Source organism: Aulostomus chinensis, chromosome 7 (assembly GCF_037954235.1).
Source record: "Aulostomus chinensis isolate RoL2024-O1b breed Wild chromosome 7, RoL_Achi_v1.0, whole genome shotgun sequence".
In the NCBI taxonomy this organism is placed as follows: domain Eukaryota; kingdom Metazoa; phylum Chordata; class Actinopteri; order Syngnathiformes; family Aulostomidae; genus Aulostomus; species Aulostomus chinensis.
Window position 1 is genome coordinate 25370331 of NC_141326.1, and position 26038 is coordinate 25396368.

Here is a 26038-nt window from a genome sequence, read left to right on the forward strand (position 1 = left end):
ATTCACATCGTGACACATCAGTCTAGTTTACAACAGCAGCTCCACCCATGAGTAACACACAGAAATGTACGACTGATCTGATAACCACAAAACCCGAACAGGACAAAAGCTTTTTTTGGTGAGATTTTTTTTTTGTTTTTGTGAATATTTGGAATAAAAAAACTTAAAAATCGGACCTCCTGACATCCATTTCCTCTTGCTGTATGAAGTTGTGCTGACCCCAATGGCTTTGGAACTCTGCTTTGGTCCAAATTAAAAAGAATCTAAAATGTTTCAATGGCTGTTTGAGCAGCTCTGCAGATCTGGGTGAGATTTATGGCTTCAGAAAGAATGAGATGTCAGCTTTGGCTGATTACTTGTGCAATAGTGCAGCCTCCACAGAGCTGAAAGGTTTGGTTCCCTTGACAAACCAACCCCCCCCCCCCCCCCCACCAACCCCCCAAATGAGAAAAACATCAATGTCTGTCAGACACTCAAAAGAAGTCTGACATTAGTAAAGTTAAAAAGTAAAAAAGAAAACCATTTGGCATAAAAGGAATCCAATATTAATTTACATTCTGATGCGACTGAATGAGCCTGTTACAGGAGGAATGTGAGCCAATCTGTCTCCACCTATTAGTCCGATTGTCATGGATGTCTTAATCAGAGTTCAGAATCAACTAACCCCCAAAGACAGAACAACAAAGCCTCTACAAAGACACCCCAACTAGATCCCATTAATGTAGTATATCGTCAGCAGGTAGATACCTAGAATATGGTACATCTTGATTCATTTATCTATTTTTTTTTTTTTTTTTTTTTACAAACTAAGCATTCTTTTTAAGAACAAACCCTGAGAGGAGACAAGGGCTTTGGCCAGTTTTCCTCTCTGTCAGACTGAAGGAAGGACCTGGACAAAGGAGCCTTCCAGTCCTGAACTGTGAATGGATGTACATGTAAACAAAGTATCATGAACCTGGGACCCGTCCTGACGAGAAAGCACTCATGACACTAAACAGACTAATCTCCAAGCGTCCGACTGGAGCATCTTTCACCTTTCAACTGCTGCTTGCTAATGTTGCGGCTGGAGTCCCAGGTTGTCTCTTAGGATTGCATAGCAGTGGACTATAAATGGAACCACACATACAGACACTTGTCATTAGGCATTTCTGTAGCACTTGGAACTTTTTTTTGAGAGGAACTACCCCTTGAAGTGAGACCATGAACTTTTCAAGTTTTTTGCGTTTTTTTTTGGTTTTTAGTTTAAATCCACCAGAATTGCAGAAGTGACACCAGCCAGCAGTTTTGGAGCTGGAAATTTCAACTTGAACTCCCCGAGTTTGGACTTCCTTCCTACTCTGATCCTTATGCGTTAACTGACAAAATCCAAACTTCCCAATTCAAGTGGCTGCTGCATGTATCCATGGTTTGAATCATTTTTTTTTTGGGAAATTGTGCCTGAAGTCCTACACAAAGCGCTCTTTACCTTCCATCTGTGGACATGTTACGATGTTTGTATGTGCAAAATTCAACAAGACTGTGATGCCACTACCAACCTGTGAGGTAAAGCGAGCGCGTTGTAAGTGAGACAGTGAGAGGTGCAGCACCGTTACCTATGCTGTCCAGTGAGGTGAGTTTCATGTTGACACAGATGTCTGAGCTTATCATCAGAAGCTAATGCTAACAGTAAGAAGAGTTTGCGTGTTTGCATGTTCTCTTTGGGTTCTCCAGCTTCCTCCCACACACCAAAAACATGCAAGTTCAGACTCTAAATTACCTGCAAGTGTGACTGGTTGTCTTTCTATTTATGTAAGGCCTGGCGACCGGTCCAGGGTCAAGGCTCCACCCCTCCCCATGTCCCTCAACAGGAGTAGGGATATAGACAATGGATGGATGGATAGATGGACATATTATTATGTCATTCCGGGCTCCTAAAGACCCTTAAATAGGAGCAAATAAGTTCTTCAAAACCTGACCATAACGATGATCGTTCCAAGTTCCTGGATGTTAGGTCGTGGGTAGTTTCTTCTCCAGCAGTTCCAGAGTGTTAATAAAGTTCCTCCACGGGTCAGATGACGCCTATTGCTTCAAGTACTCTTATTTCACAAATCAGCATGAGTTGCAACTGCACAACAAAGACGAAAGCATATTTACAGATGCCAACACTTTCCTGACACTCATCTTTTGTGCGGCTGAGATGGAAACGTTCTTCTGTCAAGGATACATCAACTAATCACCTCCCATCCCTCTCAACTACTCTACCACGCTTTTGCTTCTACATCTTTTCCCTCTTTTCACCCAACATCCAAAATTATGCATAAATACCATAAAATTTAACTGGTTTTGTGTATGACTCCCAAAATGCTCTTAAAAATTAAAAGGAGGCAAAACCCTGCCAATAACTGTATAATGATGCCTTGGTTCATGTAGGTGAAAGAGCAGTTCAAGGTGCACACACTGTAGATGTGTCCATCTTTGCCTCTACATGTGTCTCTGCATCAAGATTTGCCTCCGTTCTTTCACTTTGAACCGTGTCCTTCACCCCTTCAGCCACAGCAGGCGGCGAGACCACCGCGTCCCCCCTCTCCCTTCAGGACTTCCTCTGCCGCAGCATCTCGGAGCTGCCGTTCAGTTTGCTCCGCCCGGATGGTGGGGCAGTGCTGCCGTTGCCCAGAGGTCGCTCACGGTCTGTGGGGACTTCCTGTTTGCGCCTACGGGTCTCTTTGTAGCGGAGTGTGATGTCACTGTGAGAGGATGAAGGAAGAGCAGAGAGTCACACTCTTGGATGATTCTTCGGAGCTACTTTTCTTGAGGTTTTCAAGCTAAATCTACAGTTATACTGAGCATTTTCCACTGTATCAGTGTTTGTTACTGAAGCTGCAGTCCAGGTGAGGCTCTGACAGCATCTGTAGTCCTTATCAAAGGTCAGAATCAGGCTGCTGGGTTGTCCGTTTAAAAACTCATGTTCTGCCAGCAAGCTGACAGTGGAGGAAGTCACTGAGCCCAAACTGTGTAAAAGGGACCATTGAAACACTCAACGTGCCTCTGATTGCAAAACGCCACCTTTTTATATTCTGTGTAACCAAGCAATGCGTCACGATGGTGCGGCTCATTTAAACAGCAGTACTCTGGAAACTGCATGACTTCTGACTCACATTAAATATATATAACGAACACAATAACTCATGAAACCTTCAAACTTTTCAATGTACTACCCAGAACAGCTGTATTTTCGGTGTGCAAACATAAAGAGGAAGCTGGACCACATAAACTGAGATTATTGATGTAGCATCTCATGACAGCATCAATGACATGAGTTCAGTGCGTACAGATCTTTCAGTGCTATTGTAACAGTTAGGTATTTACTGCTATAGAAGTCGTAGATAATTCAGTGGTAGATGTTCAGGCAGTGGTGGAATCCTGCAGTCAAAGGAAAATCCTGCTAATCTACCATCTCTGTCCCAGACGTAGAAGTCTGAGCTACAGTGACACAACGAAACCAACTGGGCCTAATAATATCTGTACACTGACCCAATACATGAATGTTTGCTTATTTTTCTCATCTCAAATATTTCAGCATGAGGCCTGTTATTATCTGTAGTTTTATACCATGATAATCAATAATCAAAGGCCTTCCAAGTAAGGGCCCGGCCGATTAAATCGGCCGATTATAGCCCGTTTGACAATAATTGGTAATCAGCCTAAACTGGCCGATAATCGCCGATTTTTTTCAGAAATAAAATGCAGGGAAGAGGACATGGCTTCACTTTGAAAGGAAAGGCCTTGTGAATATTTTAATTTTGTTCTTATAATTCTTGCCCCACACAAAATACCTCATTCTTTTGCAGTTGTTTTTTTCATTGTTTGTTTTCAAAGATGTGAGATGATGAACAAAATAGTTGGATGTTTGAATTACTGTTTTGCACATTGTTATTGTTATTATTTTAAAAAGCTAATGGTTCATTGTTGTTGGCCTTATGTTAAGGATGGTGATTGTGTTAATATGCTGCTTGCTTCAGCATTGAAAAAGGATTTGAAATTAATTTTCTGCCTCTAATTTACATCTTTGTAGAAGTCTGAAAGGCTCAAAAGCAGCCATTTGTTATATATAAAAAAACCTAAATCAACACAATTTCAAAATTTAATTTTAAAAAAATCGTCCAATTAATCGGTTATCAGATTTTTTTCCTCCGATAATCGGCATCAGCTTCAAAAAAGCCATATCGGTCGGGCCCTACTTCCAAACTCCATTCCTATTCCACTGGTATAAAAAAGGACTAGAACAGATGACAGATACAATCTCTCCTAGGTTTGCAGAACATGCTCGAGTGCCGGGTGTCTTCGATGCAGTGTATTGACTGACTGGAGGGAGGTGCATCATGACAAGCGGTGGAGCTGATCTGATCAGCTGTGAAGGAGCTGGCATGCTGACTGGTATGTAAGATGTGTGACGTGTGTGGCGTGCACCGGCAGTTTGCACGGGCACGCCCTCATCTCATTTACTCAACTGACTGGACTAGAGAAATACAAATTTTACAGAGGAAACATGACGATGACAAAACTGGACACTGCAAAATACTGAAAAGTGCCATGCGACATATGGATCCATGTGGAGTCGTGTTGCGTTGCCCAGAGACAAAGATCCTCCGTGTGAGATTATGAGTCCAGTCAGTCATGTATCAGAGCGAAAATAATAGAAAATACAACAATGGTGATAGGAGGGATTGGAGCAAAAGCTTCCCTCCCATACCTACCTCAGACATGGACATTACTGCAGAGGGAGGGGGAGAAGGGGAGGGGGAGGGGCAAGAGCGGGAAGCAGAGAGGAGGAGAAAACTAATGAGAAGCATCACATGCTGGGGCAGGGCTCAGCTTGACGGGAAAAAAACAACTCAGCAGAGGGTGAGTAAAAGCAAGAGGAAGCTATATGAGCAAAGAGAAGCTGAATCAAAAATACAGGCCCTCAAACTGATGACGCTGATCTGATTTAAATTCACTGTGTGCAAGGTTCCTTTCCAAAAAACACCAGGTTTTAGCTCAAAGCTTTTTGTTAGCCATTTTTTTGTCAAACATATTTATGCTATGAGTCTCTTGTAATCTGCACTGATAGAATTACCCTGAAATCAGAAAATGAATCCAGTCCATTTTTTTTTAAATTTCCCTGTGTTGTTTTCATGGAGTTATCTGTACTTTCTTTGTGTGATTGCTCTGCAATCTCTTCAAGCCATCTAAATCTTCCATATAAAGTAGTTTTATGACTCATTTTAATCTGTGCTGCTTCTTACCGAATGAAGAATCGCCACAGGGTCCAGATGAAGATGAGGAGGATTCCTAATAGCCAGCACTGCATGATGAAGAAGGGGATGGGCAACATGATGGTGTTGGGATCGTACTTCACCACTATGAGGAACTCAGTCACCGTGATCGCCGCCACCAGCCATGCCTGCTGTCCAAGCTTCTTATGGAATTTCCTGATGGGAAAATTAGAAAAAAGTTATCGTGGGAAATATTCAAATAAAGAAAACAAGCAGGAGAAAACTGGTCGAAACAAACCAGGACAATAGAGCTGAAGCAAATGCAAACTGATTACAATTATGTTCATGCTTAGTTGTCAGTCATGTAACAGGATAATTGATTCCCTCACTGGGGTGTGGCTTCTTATCAATTTCTTTGCCGATACTCACGGGTGATCCATGAAGTCGTAGATCTCCCTCATGGCTACACCGCCAACATTGACAAAGAAGACGAGTCGGAGCAGCACCAGGCAGTGTTCCGGAGGCATCCACAAGACAAACTTCAAGTAGAAGGTGTTCAGCTCCGCAAGGAGGAACTTGAATACGATAAGCAGAGACAGAGATAACTTGGAGTTCATCACTTGTTTCCCTTTTTAAATAAATGACTCTTTTCTAGAGATAGTATTGACCATAACTGACTAATCAAAGTCTTCAGGATCTTCATGTAATGAATCCCCCTCTCAAAAGTTCGTATGCAAATATGTGGAAGAAAATAAAGCAGTAAAGGAATCAGTGTCCTGATATTTTGCATGTGAATTCTCTGTCCTTACCTCTCGTCTCTCACCACGCCCCCTTTCATTTGTCAGTCACTTGTTTTGATAAGTTAAACATGAACAAGTTTGTTTGCCAATAATACCTATATGTACATTCATGACAAGGTTACACGATCCATTTTCAATATTTGTCATTCTTTTGTGCCGTTATTTGACAGTGAACCCTTGAAAAATGAACACAGTTTGCTGTAGTAGAAAGATTCATTCCCTACCATGAATATGATGCCCAACACTGCCAGCCAGCGACGCAGGTTAGAAGCAGGCTTCCACTCAAACTTCACCCAGCTGTACGGTGTGAACTGGAAGGCGATACGCTTTATCTTCCCCCTGAGAGGTCGCAGCAGGACCGTCGTTAGAAACTCAATGTTGGTATTCTAGCAACTAAACAAACACCACTACTCTACATAATTCACCCAATTCAATCCAGAGTTGACTAGTAAATATTTGTCAATGAAAGTTTAAATGTAATGTATATGTATAGACAATAAATATACATAACGGATGGTAGTTCTGAATCATCGTACTTGTATGTAGGAATGTTCCACAGCCCCTGCCACTGATAGGGCTTCATAGATAACCACGCCAGGGTCTTCATGCCACAGTAGATTCCTAAACCGTTACACACCAACACGTCCATGATCCACTGGAGAACAACAAGGAAGAGCATTTTATTTTGAGGCCAATATGGCACAATCGGCATTCTGATACCGGAACTTGTGTACCAGCTGATACCATGTCCTCGCTCAGTACTGGAATAATTCCACAAAGGGCCCCATGGTATCAGACACTGACATTTGAGGCCTTTTAAGACCTTCACAACATTTAAGACTGATTTTTGGACAGATCTTATTTTTCTTATTCAAGTGTTTCAGACAAGTGTGTGGTTTCATGTAGGAAGACGGGTCTTTGAAGGTGTTAGGGTTATTTTTCAAACAAGTACGTTCATGTAAAAAGGCAGTATTAGGTTCAGTGGAAGGTTTCAAGATTCATAACATCAGGAGTATGGACTTCAACACAGAAGACCTTGATTAGGTTTTAACTAAAAAAGGCTCATTTTTAATTTCCACAATGTTAAAAGCCTAATATTTCTAATACTGAATTCAAGACTTTTTTTTTTTACCTTTTAATGGACGTGTAAAATTTTGGTTGCCATCAATCATTTTGTAAAATAAAAAAAATTTAAAAAAACCAAGGGAAAATATGGCGCAGGTTTGAAAATGTAAGAATTATCCTTTAAATCAACACTCTATTATACGTGGCACACTTACACCGACTGACAGTTTCTTTTTCCTTTATCTTTATTGCCCCATATTTTTTATCTCCAGATTGTTATTAGCATGTAGGATTTGTCAGGTTAATGTTTCTATTGTCAACCAAATGTCTTAAGCTCAACATTTTTACATCTGCTGGATGAGAATATAAAAACATGAGCTACATAGAAAATATGCAAGAAAACATTGTGCAATAAAAGGAGAGGAGAAGTCATATTTGTACATACGTGGTCCCACCAGCACTCAGAAAAATTGGGTAACTGATGCTCCAGGCTGTATTCCAGGAACTCAAACATGACACTGATTATCATGCACATCCACCAGTCCCGAATCATCAGCGTCTGAGGGAGAAACCAGAGCGAAGAGTAAGGCTGAGTAGGAGGAGGTCAGAAAAATACCACAGAAAGGAGCATAACTGCAAAAACAAAAGCTCAGTGAGATGCTGTCAATCTGCTTAAATATAAATTGTTTACTTTCATTTTCATCAAAGCTACAAAAACTCTGCCTCGTCTTTTAATCAGTGACCATCATGTCAGAACTGACTCCACATACATCCTGTCGTACTACTATTCCGTCTACTGCTTCTCTGAAATGTAAACTAAAGCTGGTTGGAAAGATGTGAACAGACATTTACTGGATGATTATGGTCAGTTAGTGCAACCTGTGTTCAGATCAGTGGTCATCACCATCAATATCTACCTTGATATACCACCCCAGGAAGTGAGCTGGAACAAAGCCATCCATCTTGTCCTGCAGTGACAAAAAAAACCCAGCATGTTTACTGAAGAATATATTCTGCTGAGACGTTATTGAGGTTCGACTGACACCAACTTCAGTCTGTGTTGTATTTTCTCTTGAGTGAATGAGTTTCAGAAAACATGATGCACTTTTGACAACAATATGCCGTGTTATAATGAAACATCTGGTTCTGCCACCAGCCAGGAATGAGAACAGTCAGTGCTGTTCAGGCCTGGAATGAACAGTATGTATGAGAATGGGTTTCCTGAGCCACACTGAAGGACCACTTAGTCAACTGATGAGTTATGTACTAATTTATCTACCACGTCTACATTTAATCATTGCTTAATTATGATTCCTGATTATATCAAAAAAGACCATGAGGATACTTTAAGAGCATCAAAAATGTATTGTGATTTTGGCTGCCTGGAAAACAGAGGAGGTTAATTATGTTATAGAGACAGTATGTAACAAAATACCATTCTAAATGAAGTACTGTGGTGCTGCAGACAAATCCCAGCACACAAATTGTTTCTTCAGCCCAATCTGTATCCAAGTAGTTCAGCCCTCTGTCAGATGTTAACATGATCAACACAGATGCATGTTGATCGTGTTTGTCGATAAGAAAAGAAATTGTTTTTTTTACCAAAAGTCGCAATTTAGCTTGTCCGATAAGTTTGTATTTCTTTTCAAGAGGACAGGTCATCCTCATAGCATATTTATCTATGATATCCAGTAAAAATAAATACATGTTTTATTGTGCTTTTTTTTTAAATTCATACAAGTGTACCAAAAGCTTTGTTGTATATTTTCTTTCGACAAAGCTCCCACATGGATTCTATTCAAGTGTCATAAGTCAATTAAAAGAATCTTGAAGGACTATATGTATCTGTGGAGGGAAACGTAACATACTGGGGTGAAAGCCTCTCGACATAATAAAGCCATTTTTCTAAAGTGTTACTGTTGGTGTTATTTCTTCAAGCTTGTATATTTTCTTTTGACAAAGCTCCCATTCTTGAATGTCAGATCAACTATATTTAGGGTTGTTGTGTGGAGGAAGTGGTGGTTTGACCCACTCAGAGGCTGAAAGCAGGCCAGTGGTTGTGAGGTAGAGATGCTGGCAGCAGCAGACTGTCTCCAAGGGAAGAAGGAGGCCTGGTTTAACTGACAGCAGGCTATAATCTGCATCAGACACAAACCTCCAGAGCCGAGCAACATCAAGCTACACCTACACTGTGTGTGTGTGTGAATGCGTTCATGCGTGAGAGAGAGAATGAATAAAAGCAAAAGAGAAACCAAAAGAAATGATTCTCACCATTCCCCAGAAATTCCTTGTATACGCTTTTACACACTCTGATATGTGGGTCATTTGCTTATTAGTAATGACAGAGGCCAAAGCTCACTGCAGTAGAAATAGCTATACACTGTAATAATTGTCTCCAGTAACTTGACACAGACTCAGGACAGATGCGCTGAGAAAATAAATGGTCTCACCCATATGTTGTGGAAGGGGTCGCTGGTGTTGCCAGGATCGTACATAAGGCAGTTTCCTCCATAGTCGCGCTCGGGGAGGGGCACCCCGAGTTTGGGGTCGATGAACTTCATGAACTGTCGCCCATCATGCACTGTCTGGGTAAGAGGGAAAAAAATTAGGAGCTTGGGTGCTCATCAATCCATGATTGGATGCAGAGTTTGGAATCAGTCAGCCAGACATCTTCAATTTATTATAACTTGACAATAATGTTCTCATGTCAATGATGGTGTGCTTTGGTCAATGTACAATCTTAGTTTTCCTTGGATACGTGCAGACGGCAGATGGCTTAAGTATTTAAACTTTCCTGTGAAAAAGTGTCCAGGCCTGGTTCAAACTGGCAACTGTAAAGGGTTATATAACAGCAGAGAATTTAGCTATTTTTAAGAGTCTAGTTCTGTGATAACATTTTAATTAAAGCAGGGTGAGCAAAGAGGCTACCATGGTTTCAGATGTAGCAGGAAAATACCAGAAGTTGGAACAGAGCTCTAAAAATCCTTGATTTTGTCCAATTTCAGGATGATGTCTAAGATGTCTTAAGGAACACCAACATATGATATTTCAGGAAGGAGCTGCTTTGCTTCTTGTGGTTTCTACTCAGAAGACAAAATTTAAATAGATGAACACCTCTAATTAAAAGAAAATATAGCCGTTTTCTCCTACAACAGGAGATTTCTCATAAATCTGTTGCGTGTGACATACTTTCTGAGATGGTTACTGTACTCAAACCACTAAAGCAGAAAATGAATTTTGTCAGTTGGAGCTGATGTCAAATCTGATAGTCGTTTCAGGTAGTAACAGGTTCAGGGTGCATGTGTGACAGCAACTTTTGTCACACAACTGACATGCATGAGCGTGTACTTGCCTTGAGGCTTTTCCTTTGTTAGTCCATTTAGTATTTCTATCAACATACTTTATGTACTGTTGATTTTTCTGATAAAAAGTGTTTCAATGAGAGTCGTTTAGTCCATCTCAGCATTAATCACCTGGAAGAGGATGAAGATGAGGAAGAGTTCATAGACGACAGAAACACAAAGCCAGAACCGCCAGTAAGCTGCAAAGGAACAGAGAAAAAAAAAAGATTCAAGATTCAAGATTGCTTTATTGTCATTGACCATGGTGGACATGTCAACGAAAAAAGTGATGTCAAATCTGAATGATGATGTTATACTGGACATAAACTCAGGTACTTTCAGAAATTAAAAAAACAACAACAACAAAACAATACAAACCCCACAAGGTTCAATTTAAATACTGGGTCATGTCTAGTTTAGATCTGTGTAACTGCACTGATTTTACAGTTCCTCTTTTGATGCCCTTAATGCCACGTTGTGTGTTGTTTTTGTATGTTTATTTGGGTCGTATGTCAGGACAGGAGCACGAGAGTCTGAACAAGCAGGTGTTTGATTGAGTGATAAACAATGTCTCTCAGATATTATAATTTTAACACTGCAGAGTTATCCTTCTATCACATGTTAATTTGTTTGCTTTGCATTAGTTACGTCGCGTTTCTGTTCAAGATGTGAAATTTAGTCACTCTTGACAACTACAGTCAGCACTGCAGTATTGTATCAAATAATCTGGATTCTATTAAAGTGTCATAAGTCAATTAAAAGAATCTTGAAGGACTATATGTATCTGTAGAGGGAAACGTGATGTATTGTAACATACTGAGGTGAAAGCCTCTCGACATTATAAAGCCATTTTTCTAAGCTGTGACTGCTGATGTAATGTCTTCAAGCATAACAGCTCAGTTTGCCATGACACTCCCAGGCAATGATCCAGTGGGAGTTGCATGAATGATGTAAATCTTAAAACCCCTCTGGGTCTGTTCCCAGGATTCCAGTCTGTTGAGTGTCAACTAAGCTGCAACAAGCTGAACCAGTGAACCTACGTGGCTGGCTCTACAGGTAAGGGACTATGACGCAGTCAAGCAATACAAATCCAAACAAAGCTCTTTGTGTTTGGTTCCACATAAAAAGGGGCAAGAAGGCCCAAGTCACGGAAAAACAAGATGCCAAAGCTATTAACTGGCATTCAGTAACTGCCATTCAGTGTCTGCCCTCCACACCCTACTACCTTCCTTCCTTCCTTCCTTCCCTCATAGATGTACGTAGAAATGAGTTGTGTTAGAAACGAGATGCAAGGATTCTGAAAAATATTTCATCTTACTAAGAAATCAATTTAATTTAAATACAAGAAGGGTTGGACATGAAAATTCTTGACTGGTTAGGTATTTGTTTTTCATTTTTTTGTCTTGCTATCAATAAACTAACAATACAAGCAACACTGGGACTGGGTTTGTGCGCACGTGACACGATGCACGCTGCACAGCAAACTCATGCGTAGGCAAACTGCAGCTCTCCCTGTATGCTAGACAACCCATCCTCATATCCCTGCTGTCCATTCCGGCGAGGTTCCACTACATTGCCAAAGTGGCAGTCATCCCACCCCTGGAGTCCAACAGTTACATAGCTCCTATTGTTGAGGGGGAAAAATGTGTGGTACTGTGAGTCACACAAGATGGTGTTTGCTCCTAGAAGAGGGCAGAACAGCAGGAAACACTAGCAGGATCATCACAACATCATATTCAATGTGGGAAAAATGAAAACTTGGTTTACTGTGTCTTGGGAGATTTAATTTTTAAGCCATTTCCCTCAGCCCTAATCTGACATTATATCATTCTGTTATTAGAAATGTATGGACACCAGACAGCCAATCACAATTGAGTTTGATCAATAGCCATGGAAGAATGACATGTGATGTCAACCTAAGTGTATAAAAAGACTGTTGTCAATCTCATGGATTTCCTTGTTAAGATGGGGTGAATTCTAAGACATTGAATAGCAAACATTTTAATGTTGCAAATGTCAAAACCTGAGATTTGAAAGAAATTGTGATATATTTTGAACATGGCTCAAAATAGCAGTGTAGAAGCTAGACTGAGACTATGACAATGTGAGTAAGAAAGTCTTGGATTTTGCTCTGGAGAAGAGAAAAAAAACAATAAAAATACATCTCAAACAAAAAATATATCCTAAACGAGCAAACATAATAGGGTCTTCGCCTGAAGTACCTTCAGGCTCAGGCCCTAATAATGGCAACCACCACCTACCTACATTGCAATGCACCATTATATAGTTGTCATTTTATTTTTTACTTTGTAAGTCATTATAGAACCTAGAAAAGAGTGGACACATAAACAGAGAGGAAAAAGAGATTCAAACATCACCACTTTGCTCATTTGTGTGGGCTGATCTTACCTGGATGTGGTCGAGTGAAAGGCCCATCCTTTGCTTGTGTGACTCCAAAACAAAGGAACACCAGGATGCTGGCCACAATGCCTCTACAGGAGATTTTAAAGATGGAAAAAAAATTATTTAAGTGTTGTTTTATAAAAAAACAACAACAACAACAACAAAAACAGTCACGATAAATAAATAGATGTTACACTGCCAATCACCGCTGATACTAATACCAGTTCTATAAAATAAATAGATCAGATTTTCTGGTTGTGAAAAAACATCCTTCAAAATTGCAGCCTTTTCTCAAAGTTCTGTAATGTCCCTGTTATGACAAGTGCAAAGGGCCGAGAAGTCAAATGACAGAATGGAATACAACATGAATTTGGAAGCCTGTCTCAGCAACAGACTATGAAAAATGATTTCTTACAGCAAATTGCATTTGTGTTTACCCAATCTGAGGTTGTGCTGCTTTTCATACCTGCAGTAGTGAAACTCGAGGACTCTTTTCTTAACTTAAACATGAACTGGGGGAGCTCAGACACTGGACAGTCAGAGAGATAGAGCATCATAACCAGCGTGGGAATGTGAGTGTCAGTGACTGATGCTGTCAACACGTGTGGGTGGAGAGAAAGCATGACTATGAGTCAAAGCGAGTGTGCATGTTTTAATAAGTGGGAGTGATAATCCAGAAAAGTATGTTTAAAATGGAATGGATGTATCAAACTGTCTACCACTGAGTAAGTGTAAGTGAAAGTGTGTGTGTAGGTGTGTGTGTGTGTGTGTAAGAAGCTCTAGTGTCTTTATAACCATGAGCCAGTCTGTGCTGACAACAGCAAATCCTGTAAAGAACTGTTCCACTATCCCTCACAAAACACATCTTTGAGTCACATTCAATATTTTATTAGCCATTCCTAGACTATTCAATCCAATCAACACATACAATTTGTTGCTTAAAAGCAAATTCAACTTCATTATCATAAGACTTGATTAAAGAGTCTTTTATTCTACATTCTAGGTTGATGCATGAAACTGACACAAACCAATTGGAAGCTTCCTAAGAGCCATCAGAGTTTTTTGGGTGTTGGGGAGGAACTCAGTGTAAACCAGACAACTGACCCATATGTCAGTTCAGGTAAGTCTGTAAAAAATGAGTCCTGTATAATCAATTGAAGGGTCAGCCTGTGTAATTATATGACTGCAAAAAAAAACCCACACAATCTTAATTTGAACAAAACCACATGAATGTTGTAGACATGGCTTTATTTCTGTAATTTTTAAGCCGATTTAATTTTGTGTGTTTGAGTTGAGAAATACACATTTCAAAATTTTCAGTAATTTACGTATATTCGTCCTGATAACCCAATTAGACACATGATATCATGTGTTTATTAAGTCACAAATCACTACCAAAGTCAGTCAATCGTAGCATAATCTGTTATGTGCTTTTGCAGTTTGCACTGATTTAATTTAAACTTGTAACACTTTGCAGAGCAAACTTGTGATTGCTGTTGAAAAAATGTCTGTTGCTAATGTTCATTGCAACTGTTTTATCACGCCTACTTCGATGGTTATGCAGAGATACCATGCTTAATAAAATCATGATGTGCATTAGCACTGGAATGCGCAACTTGAATATTTACAACATGAAGCAACTGAAAACCAGCTTGACAGTGCAAACAAATCTTTCAAAGACAAAACAAGAGAGTCCAAAAAAACTGCCATATGCCTTCTAACTTTATATGATGCTATGCTGCTAACCCAACACTAATAGAACTTCCTGCTGGCCATTCATTTGGCCACAGCATAGCCATTTATGCAAGGACACACAAATGCACTTAACCATACCACAAAAGGGAAACTAGATTACAGTTATTATATTACATATATCTAAATCTGCATGCTTTAGTTAATGTAATCTACAAAAAGAATGCACATGCCAAATCTACATCTGATTAAAGGGTGGTCTGATGTCCATGCCCTTCTTTTCATGGTCATCTGAGCTTCCTTCCTCTGAAAAGCTCCACATTTTAACCACAGCGCATGTGGCCATGAAAGTGGGCCAGCTGGACTCAAGGTAAACACACTAGAGGATACTGATTCAGTTTGGAGCGCTGAGTGTTGTTTCCCCTCATGTCACTGTGACTTGTGCCTCCATGCTAAATAGAGTTGAAGGTGCAACAATGCAGCATGATGACACACAAGAGACAAACACACAATTCCCTATTCCCCACATATCTAACACAACGAGGCAAACAGCTGTGTTCACAGTAAAACATGTCAGCAACAAACAGGACAACACTCTCTTTGAGGAATCAAATGAAAGATTCATCATTGATTTGCTATACAAAAGCCTATTTTCTGAGCATATTGTGAAATAAAATTCATATTAGTGTACAGACCAAAAATCCCAAGTATTACTTAACAGGGCATTTTACATTTATTTGTAAATCATTCCATACGTGGCCGAGTTCTGCGTCATCATTTAAACACAGCTATTTTTCCTCTGTTCGTTTCATATCAATCAATCAAATTGACGCCCGTCCAGCCCAGCTGACATGGTGCTGCTTTTCTATTAGTCAAATGTTCATTTTCACATTTGTGTGCATGTTCGATTACATTCTCAAACATGTAGAATATTCACTGACAGCCCCACTGACAACATCACAATAGTGTAGCCCCATGTGGTTTTAAGTTGTTTGTGGATTTGATTGTCGTGTCCTTGTGGTGGTTTTGGCTGCAAGGACAGTGCAAACATAATGGGAACAGCTGACTGACCTCTTGGTATTATAGGCCGTGTCCTGTGGGGTTTCTTCCAACAGTGTGACGTAGACAAGAGCGCAGGTCAGAATGAAGAGTACGGTCACAGTATGGGCTCGCCTGCAGAGACAGGAGGAGAACAACAGTCAGAGCATAAAGTGAATGAAACAAACACAACAACATCCTGGAGAGATAAATTTTCTACTGATGCTATCTGACGTATCATGAGACGAGAAGCTATTTGACGTGGGAGCACACGTGGTGATTATTTAAAGCATTCACTGGACTGGAGATGACCAAGCTTTCATCTCTCATGAGCCAAAATATCAATTAGAAAATGGATGTGAACACATGACAAACAAAGTCATATAATTGTTTAACTGATTAAGGAGGTCACGACAAAAGGTACATATCACCACATGGAGAGGGGAAAACATGTTGGCGTTTGTTGGTCCATGGTTACAAGCCATAGTTGCTCGGACATTTCTGCTGTCTGATTTGCAATCAGACAGTAAAGTTATATTCATTCACAAAGTGATTTGAGCCACAAGACCATACCACCTGAAAAGGATAACCACAGGAATGTTCTCTGACTTTAATTGAATGTTTCTTCTTGATCTGATAAGGACAACAACAAGTTGCAGACCATTTTAGGGGAGGAGACCACATGGTGGAGAGAGAGGGAGAGGAAAGTCAAGGTCTTGTAGAAGTTGAAGAGCTCACGTCGAGAGGACTTCAGGTAGAATCTGCTGCAACTCATAACAGAGAGGAATCATCTCTAGGATCAGGAACAGTAAATGTTTGAGTCCTAATTTAAATCCTTTGATTTTAGAATGCAGGTTCTGTCGAAACAACTTACTTTGTCATCAAGTGACCTGCAGCTGAACCAGAAGCTGACTGTTAAGTCAATACATCAGGTAGTTCCACCCCAACAATATGATTCATTTTGCTTCTTAATGTACAAATCAAACAGAACAGAAACTGAGACCCAACCATAGGTTTGTATCTTCAGTAGCGACAAAGTAGCGAAATTTATTCAGGTGACTTGAATAATAAAAAAATAAATGCAATAAACAATAGAAAGATAGAACATCAGCCTCATCAGTTGAGGACACAAAGTGGAAGCACTGCTTACAAAGCTTCTTTTTATCATAGAGGTCATCGCTGTCACTTATCAATCTATACATCACTGACTCCGCCTGCCCCTTGGCTCAAGAGCCTGAGTCACAGAGATGGCATGCCACATGCCATTAGCATTTCCCCTTGTTCAACCTTCTTATCCAACCTGTTTGGCAAGAGACACAGGGGAGGACCAACCAACTCACACACACGCACGCACGCACGCACACACACACTCACTCTGGAGATGAAAATATAATCAGAAATACAACCCTAGTGCAGCCTGGTGGAGACATTCACAAGACTGAGGTTTAGCATTTAGCTTAAATTAGCTAATAACCAGCAAGTCCCATGAGGGACTTGAGGACATGACAAATAATCTGGTATTTCATTCCTGATGCAATGTCCATGTATAAAATTAAAAAAAAAAAAAAAATACAAGGACAACATAGATATACAAGCACTACATTTCCCTTATCCGGTGATGGGGACAAATACAGACATTTGTTCATATTTTATCAAAAAAAAGGCAGGAACATTTAGGGCCTGTGCCCACCAAATGCAATTTTTTTCGGCTAGAGCCACTAAATCGCTCTCTTTAAAGTGCCCAGCTGGGAGTGTTTGAGAGCGCATTGGAGGTGCAGCGTTTGGTTGCTATGATACATAACATCCGTGGAAGTAAAAATGTCTGTATAAGGTACTTCCTTCTGTCCTCGCTCTGGATGAAATAACGACTGAACAACAGAGGGAGAGAAAGACCGACCAGCCGGTTTGTGAGATTTCGTGAGTACCGCTGCCTGGTTCAAGTACACCTGTGCTGTCACTGTTCGGCACTTGTACATTTCGTACAAGACAGCTCACATTTGTGGTATTTTTCCTGCCCCTCCTCAGCTGTGATTGGATGACTGTGTAAAAAGTGACAACTGCTGCATTCTACCTGGTTAAACATTTAACAACTGTCAGCAATGAGAAAATACAGACTTCAAGCAGTTACTGTAAGCTCCTGCTAGAAGGAGACATAACGATTAAGTCATCAGCATACATCAGATGGTTATTGAGGCTCTTACCATGCATCCCCTACACCCAACTTTTAAAAACCATCCATGCAAAGACTGAAGAGGACAGATGACAGTTTTCCCTTCTCTAACTCCATTAGAAGAGTGCACATATACTTTTCACCCCTTCAACTAGCACACTTAGATGCAAATACCAAAAGTGCAAGCGCTCTGTCAGCTACAGGGTAACCCTCAGCTGTCTTTGTTAAACAAATATTCAATGACTACTTTATTGTTATGCTTCGATATTTGCCAAAACCTCCCTTGAATTTTAGATTGTCAGGGCTGGAGAACTGGTTTTAATATGACAGGTTATTTGCTAGTAGCAAGGGGTACTGGACTGGGATTTTCTATGCTGGATATTGTCCAGTTTTGTCTTTGATTACTGGCACCAATACAACAGACAAATAGAACTAGGTGGTGCGCAATCAGAAACAATCCAGGGAAACACAGCTGGAAATGTCATCAATACTGGGGGGAAAAAAGATTGAAAGACATACAGAGGCTCTCATGGGCTGAAGATTTTTTGGGTTTGCTACTGTTGTTTTTACAGCACATCTAAATCTGGCATTTGCAGTTTGATACTACACTAATAAACAATTAGTCCATCTTTAATGTAAATGTTTCATTCACTTCCCAATTAATTAAAAGAAACAAATGTAATGTAAAACACCAGCTTGCAACAAATTCTCCCTTCAGAAAGATATAGTGTTCAGTTCTCAATTAATGTATTAATTCTAATGAGAATTATTTTTATTTTAAGGGCTAAAGCCTGATGTAAATGTTATATTTTTTTCAATAAAAATAAACCTTTTCAAGACATCATCAGTACATAAACCAAACTCAGAAGTCTCTCCCCGCTGACATTTGTGTGCAGCACTGCTATTTCAGGAACAAGTAAAAGTTCTCTCTCAGCACAAACTGCTCTTGCGTCTGTCCAATATCTGTATAAAGTCTTTCAAAGCTGTTCCTATTCTCTAATTGAAAATAAAAATCCCTGACTCTAGGCTATGCTGATACTACAAGGTGCATGACACTTTCAGTCTCCTTTAAAAGCAGAGAAGCTGCTAACACCAGCATACAGTTCTTTACTCAGTTCTCTACTATCTCTCTATAACTTGTGAGCTCAAGTGCTTCTATAACACTCAGCTTTTTAAAAAACATCTGCAGTGATACGTGGACAAATGCATCGATTACTCTAAGTGGATTTCTGGTGACAGGAAAAAAGAAAGATGCTGTGAATTCTTCCTAAAAACAGGGATGGTGTCTTGTGTCCTACATCACACAGAGTGTGTCTGACTGCTTTTGTTCTGGCTTCACTGCTGGCACAGTGAGAACCACAACTAGACTTGCCTGCAGATTTTGAAGTGACTCCAAGCTGACCATTAATAAATTCTCACGCTGACCACCACAGGGTTCATCCATCACACATCTATTCTGAACAGGGTCATGGAAAGCTGGAGCCAGTCCCATCTGACACTGGACAAGAGGCGGGGTACTTCCCAGAGAACTAACCAATCACGAGGCTGACATGAAGAAACAGACACTTATGGGTCATATACTGTAAAGTGAGACAGTTACAGGTCATATACTGTCGAGTGAGACAGATACTGGTCACATATACTGTAGAGTGAGACAGTTACAGGTCATATACAACAGAGTGAGACAGATACGGGTCATATACTGTAGAGTGAGACAGTTATAGGTCATATACAACAGAGTGAGACAGATACGGGTCACATACTGTAGAGTGAGACAGTTACAGGTCATATACAACAGAGTGAGACAGATACGGGTCACATATACTGTAGAGTGAGACAGTTACAGGTCATATACAACAGAGTGAGACAGATACGGGTCACATATACTGTAGAGTGAGAGTAACAGGTCATATACTGCAGAGTGAGACAGTTATGGGTCAGACTATAGAGTGAGACAGTTACGGGTCAGACTATAGAGTGAGACAGTTACAGGTCATACCGTAGAGTCAGAGTTACAGGTCATATACAACAGAGTGAGACAGATACGGGTCACATATACTGTAGAGTGAGACAGATACGGGTTATATAATGTAGAGTGAGAGTAACATATACTGCAGAGTGAGACAGTTATGGATCATAGACTATACAGTGAGACAGTTACAGGTCATATACAACAGAGTGAGACAGTTACGGGTCAAATACAGTAGAGTGAGAGTTACAGGTCATATACAACAGAGTGAGACAGTTACGGGTCAAATACAGTAGAGTGAGAGTTACAGGTCATATACAACAGAGTGAGACAGTTACTGGTCATATACTATAGAGTCAGAGTGAGATAGTTACAGGTCATATACTGTGAAGTGAGAGTTACAGGTCACATACAAAAGAGTGAGACAGTTACTGGTCATATACTATAGAGTCAGAGTGAGACAGTTACAGGTCATATATTGTGAAGTGAGAGTTACAGGTCACATACAACAGAGTGAGACAGTTACGGGTCATATACTGTGGAGTAAGAGTGAGACAGTTGAATGTAATCTACTGTAGTGAGACAGTTACAGGTCCTGTACAGTAGAGTGAGACAGTTACAGGTCCTGTACAGTAGAGTGAGACAGTTACAACTTAAGCTCGCTTGCATGTTGTTGTGTGCCTCCAATCTTAGCATTATACTGGAAAATATGTGCAACTATACAGTGCTAAAATGAATTAGCGTAATGCTAAATGCCCACATCTATCATGGGATCACATCAATAGTTCCAGTCAAAATAGGCTTAAAAGGCATACAATCTTTGTCATTTGCACCTTTTTTTATCATTTATCACTGCCAGCTGTACTGCTCTTTTATCCCAAAAAACAGAATGTGTATATATATTTATTTTGTTATATTTTCTGTACTTTTTAATAGTTTATTGGATTGCATGCACCAACAGCGCCACAACAACTCGTATGTGTAAAATCGTACTTGGCAGCAAAGCTTTTTCTGATCAATTTTCAAAGTTGTGGGACAAAATATTGCAAAACATGAAGACTAAGTCACAGAATGTAAGCTGAGGCGGTCACTGTGCTCTGCTGGATCCGTGCCCAACCGTGGGCATCAGCAACCATGCCGTCTATCTGAGTGAAAGCCAGGCTTTTAGGAGTGCCATGTTTCCTGAGGCTGGTGTTAAGCAATTAATACCCAGGCGGGTTTTCAATGGCCACAGGTTTCTAAGTTGACCACAAAGTAAATAGCTACAAAGTCATTCTTCATGATCAGTTCTCCATGAAAGGAAACCTGGGAGCGCCAATCAAACACTGGGAAACCAAATTCCCCCACAGCATTCATATAAATCACAAGCAGAATCACCATAGTAGACAATGTCCCACCAGCATTTGTGACTTATAGTATTTATTGTTTTATCGATACTGTAATATTTATCTCACATCTTAATGCAGTTATTAGGTAGGCCTGGCAAACAGTAATGTAGTACAAAACAAATGCCTACATCCATACAGGTAATAACAGGCAGTTTGTGTTCAAACTGTTTTACACAGGTGCTGCTAATAAAACTTAAATTATGCGCCTTTCTGTTGCAGACTCCTCTTTTAATGACTTAGGATTGCCAAGCAAATCCCCACCCCTCTCTCTCTCTCTCTCTCTCTCTCTCTCTCACTCACTCACTCACTCACACCTACAGAGGCATAAATACTGCTGGCGGGGCAGCTCCAAAGGCCATGGTAGCAATACATTAAAGATGGCTGCAGAAGAGAATGTCACCTTTCCAGACAGGCCTCATGCCCGCACACGAAAACACCTACATTCTGAAAAGTTACATCTTTGATCAATAAAAAAAATAATTACAGTTTGACCAGAAAAAAAAAGGATATTACATCCAAATGTGTAATTTGCTTTTCAGTGACTGCATTACTTCTTACGCCAAAATTTCAGGAAATGTCAGTCACATGTTTGTAGCTTAATGCTAATGAGGGCTGACTAACGACCACGAATGATGTTGCACCAAACTAGAAGTGTTCTGGTTTGATTTGAACAGGAGATGCACAATGACACGATGACAACATAACCGTTTTTTAGCAGATATCAGTCATTTATTTAAATTACTGTATCAGTATGATGACCAATATTTATCGTGGCTCAGTTCTGTTCAAGTCTTTGCTCATAATCTGTTGTTTATGCAGAGAAAACAATGCAAGTATCTGATTTATGGGCTTTTCAAAATGTAATGGAAATCAAGTAACAATCTGCTTTTTCAAATTCCCAATGTTAACACGCGTTTTTCAGTGTGTACAAAATGTGAATAGCACATTGATTTTCCCAGACAGGCACCGTAACAGCAACGGTAAATACCGACTATCAGCCAAATGAGTTGTGAAAACACAAGAAAATTATGATATCGCATCAATTTTTAACTCAAATCAGTTGGACATATCGCTGGATAAAGAAGATTATAGTAGATACAGCATTTGTGAACTGACATTTTGGAGAGTTTTGCTGTTGTTAGTAATTGGTCAGAAGTCAGAGGGGAACAATTCTTCAGGAGATCAAGACTCCTGACGGTAAGCAATGAACAGGAAGGCTTCACATTAGAGTGAAGTATTGTTTTAACGTCATGTCTCTCTTTCTGCTGAAGATGTGGGCAGTGATATTAGCTTGTAGCCTCAGCCTCCAAGCTTGAGTGCAATGTAATTATCCATAACAGTACGGCTAACAGCAACCATGCACACATAAAAGATGCTTTTGAAATAAAGCCCTGTGATTCCTTGCAACCATTATACAAAAGAAAATTATGACAAAACCTCCTTTTGAGGTCAGTCTTTGATGGCTTACGATAGATGGGTGATGAGTTGAAGGAAAACCTGAACAAACGAGAGGAAAAAGAAATGACAATCTTCCCAAACATAGGGCACATGGGGTCATGGAATATTTTTAGAGGAGTGGTAATCTGAGGTTACATGGAATGTCTTTCCTCCCCCCTTCTGTGTATTCTTCTATAAATATTCTTAAATTGTAGAGAAAGGTCACAGTAGTTGTAATTAATGGAAGGTCACCTGGGCCTCTCTTTCTCTTCACATTGAAACCAACCAACAGCACACCCTTGAATTGGAAACATTTTCATCATGGCAATGACAAAACACCACCATCACTTCAGATGCCACGGTGGTCAGGATCTGACATTTACGCAGATGACATTGCCAGAGAGCACTCACCAGAAAAAGGTGTTGGTCCCGTCGTCATAGACTTCACTCTCTGTGTTTTTCCGGTGAAGCATCTCCCTGGAGCTCTGCTTTATCACCTTGGATTTGATCGGTGTGCTCTGATCCGGACAGCCCGGTTCGACGGAGCCGTTGTTGACCTGTTCTGCAGCGAATGCGGCGTTGGCGTACTTGCCGGTAGCGCTGACCGCGGCCACGCCACTTTTCTTCATGCCTGCACCGAACAACCGCTCAAGGTGCGGTGGAAGGATTCTGTGTGGTTTGTTGTTCCCTGAGCTCGACTCCTGTGTACAGTCATCCGAGTCAGCCGCACCCAGGTGGCTGTAAGCATCCTGGTGTGGTCGGGGGGAAATGAACGTTATTAAAACCAGACGAGGGAGGAGATAATAACCTGAAATCCTGCTGTCGCCTCAGCTGACTCTGAAACACCTCCCAGCTCAGCACCGAACGGCACCCTAACGATATATGATGAAACAGACGTGTTGCAAAGACTTCTCCTCCGAAACAACCTCCGTTTCAGCCGACACATTGCCTACATATGTAGAGGTTTGGACTTTTAACGACCACACCGACTTTTTTTGATGTAACGTCAACAAACACTGTTTAATTTAATTTCTATCATAAAGGGGGGGGGGGGATCTCTGTCGTTGCATTCCCGGTGTGAAGCCGTGATGCTTTGCTAACTACGTTAGCTATTTGTAGCACACTTTTATTACTGAGTGACCTTGCTAACAAGGTTAACTAATTGACAAGCTTGTTAAAAATTAAGTGACGCACAACCGTATATTTTTTTTCAAGGTCAAGTTATATATGTTGGTCGAAGTTAACTTAGATCAAGTAATTAATAGGGACAGTGTTGCCCAATCTTAAGCTAACATTACTCACCAACTGAGTTTAAGGGATTACAATCGGCAGTCCGGATAAATGAACGGACAAACGTTACCGAGGTTACATGCAAACAAACGTTCACATTTGTCTGGTAAATAAACAGAAGACAAAAGCCGGTTAACTCACACTGTATCTAAAATGAACACGGAGAGACAGCCCGCTTCTAACCCAGAGACTGTGTACTCCAGACAGACATCATCACATGGGTATGGCGTCTGTTTGGTGTCAAGTTAGAATGCAAGTTACCACCAGCCTCAATACCACATCCGGTCAATTCACTTCAAAATAAAACATGTCACTATTTCCACGTAGTGTTGTGATTTTATTTCAGAATATACCTGACTTTGGATATTTTAGTATGCTGCTTGCCTTAATTTATATCACGTTACCAAACCTAGATCTGGCGGGTTTAGCAGTTCCTATTATACATTTAAGAGTAAGCTTTGCTTGAGGTAATGATTTACAAACTTAAAGTTTTGAAATTACTTGAAAACAGTCAGTGACAGATGAAGCAACTAAATAGAGGTGAACCAAACTGTGCAAACATGCTGTCCAAAGTAGGTGACTAACATGTTTTGTTGAAACATGTCGTCACTTCCGTTTCGCCGAGGGACGTCATTAGCAATCCGGACCAAATTATTGACTATAAGGGAAAACTTTTAATTGTGCACATCTTCCATTCAAGATTAAAAATATATTAGCATAGGAAATGATAATAATAAATTAGGGTAGCCATATACACATATAAATATTTAGATCTACAGTGATATATTACAAATAACAATATCATATGATATTGAGGAAAAGTAATAAAGTCATTCCCACAGACGTTTTTTTTCAATGACAGTGTAAGTTATCTATTCTTTGAATGGATGCATAAACTGAGAGAATAAACAATGCTTTTTCCAATCTCTTCCTGTGAATCATTCATTCAATACTTTTCTGAATGGCAGAGGAAGCAAAACCACTTCAAGAAAAATAATATTCCTCAGAACATTTATTTTATACTTCTTAATCCCTAAATCTTACACTATATTGTGCTGTAGCCGTTTAATTGCAGAATACTGTAGGTTATATGGATCAGTTTGTATTTATTTGCATTTTCCACAAATGTAAATGTAGTTTTAAACATGAAAGGAATCATGACATTAAAACAACAATAATACATCACTAACTTTTATCACTGGTATTACACAATGATTTCAACCAGTATGGTAAAGCATTTATGGTTGTAAAGAAAAAGAATGAGCCAGTGTAATATCTCCTTTCTCTCTCTCTGTCTCTGTCTCTCTCGCTCTCTCTCTGTTTGTGTGTGTGTGTGTGTGTGTGTGTGTGTGTGTGTGTGTGTGTGCGTGTGTGTGCGTGTAAAATGACTAGTATTGTAGTATCAACGGCCAAAGGGCTGAGAGCCCAAGCTACTGGCTAATGGCTACTGTAGATCATAAACCAGGAGGACTATGCCATTGTCAGCTTGTGTTTGGGACACATGAATGGCCTCAGTAGCCCAAGGCCTCAAGTGTTTGTCTCTTACCATATGCTGCTGATGTTTTACTGCATCACAACTACAAGAGTTTTTCTCCACAAACAATAACTCTTTGATTTTGGGGAAAAGGTTGTCGAATTTAAAGCTAATTATGTTTCCTAAACCCCAAAAAAAAGAAAAGACCTTTGATATCTTGACAGTTGCTTTGATCCAGAGCCCATCAGAGGGCACACTGAAGACCAAAATCACAAAAGAAACTTTAAATGACAAGACAAACATCAGCAATTCAAATCTGGGATGGAAATCGTTCGACAACGAAATGCAGAGACGGCTTTCATAACTAAAATTAGACCAGACTTATTTGTGATTGTTTCCCCCAGGAGGACTGATTTTAACAGAAGCATCAGCACCATTTAGATTTTTAACCCAAGAGAAGCTTCCACTGCGTCAGGATTTGACTTAAAAAAAAACAAAAAAAAAAAAAAACAACAACTATGTCCAGATTTAAGCAGAATTCAATTAAAGTGACAGAAGAGTCCCAGTAGCTGCATGTTTGAGTAAAATATACTCAAGACATAATTTGTTTGTTACTGTATATAATCTGCACTTGGTTCAAGAAAAGGTTTCAAATACTTATACTTAAGTGAGCTTAATCAATTGATACTGGGCAATAAGAAAAACTCAGATATTGAGTTGTTTTGACCAAAATCTAC

General features: G+C 40.0%; 1 protein-coding gene across 2 annotated transcripts; it reads right to left on the reverse strand.

Annotated features, from left to right (window-relative positions):
• Positions 1-768: 768 nt before the first annotated feature.
• On the reverse strand, positions 769-24104 carry ptdss2 (phosphatidylserine synthase 2). 2 transcript variants are annotated; one of them, XM_086209523.1, is made up of 13 exons: positions 23969-24104; positions 22949-23286; positions 15607-15708; positions 12850-12932; positions 10573-10640; positions 9550-9684; positions 8017-8067; positions 7545-7658; positions 6571-6689; positions 6259-6373; positions 5664-5809; positions 5265-5450; positions 769-2723 (listed from the first exon to the last, which is right to left on the reverse strand). In XM_086209523.1, exons 2-13 carry the CDS (start codon positions 23164-23166, stop codon positions 2570-2572), a joined length of 1491 nt encoding a protein of 496 aa, XP_086065649.1. In that variant the 5' UTR covers positions 23167-23286; positions 23969-24104; the 3' UTR covers positions 769-2569. The 2 variants fall into 2 exon arrangements, with proteins under 2 accessions (XP_086065649.1, XP_086065650.1); XM_086209524.1 differs by having other exon boundaries at positions 23840-23975.
• Between the last annotated feature and the right edge of the window lie 1934 nt (positions 24105-26038).

Coding starts and splice junctions, on each gene's coding strand:
- ptdss2 (XM_086209523.1), bottom strand. CDS start 23,166: ATGAAGAAAAGTGGCGTGGCCGCGGTCAGCGCTACCGGCAAGTACGCC. Junction 15,709..22,948: donor GGGACCAACACCTTTTTCTG/GTGAGTGCTCTC, acceptor CTGTCTCTGCAG/GCGAGCCCATACTGTGACCG. Junction 7,659..8,016: donor TCCTGGGGTGGTATATCAAG/GTAGATATTGAT, acceptor TTTCTCCCTCAG/ACGCTGATGATTCGGGACTG.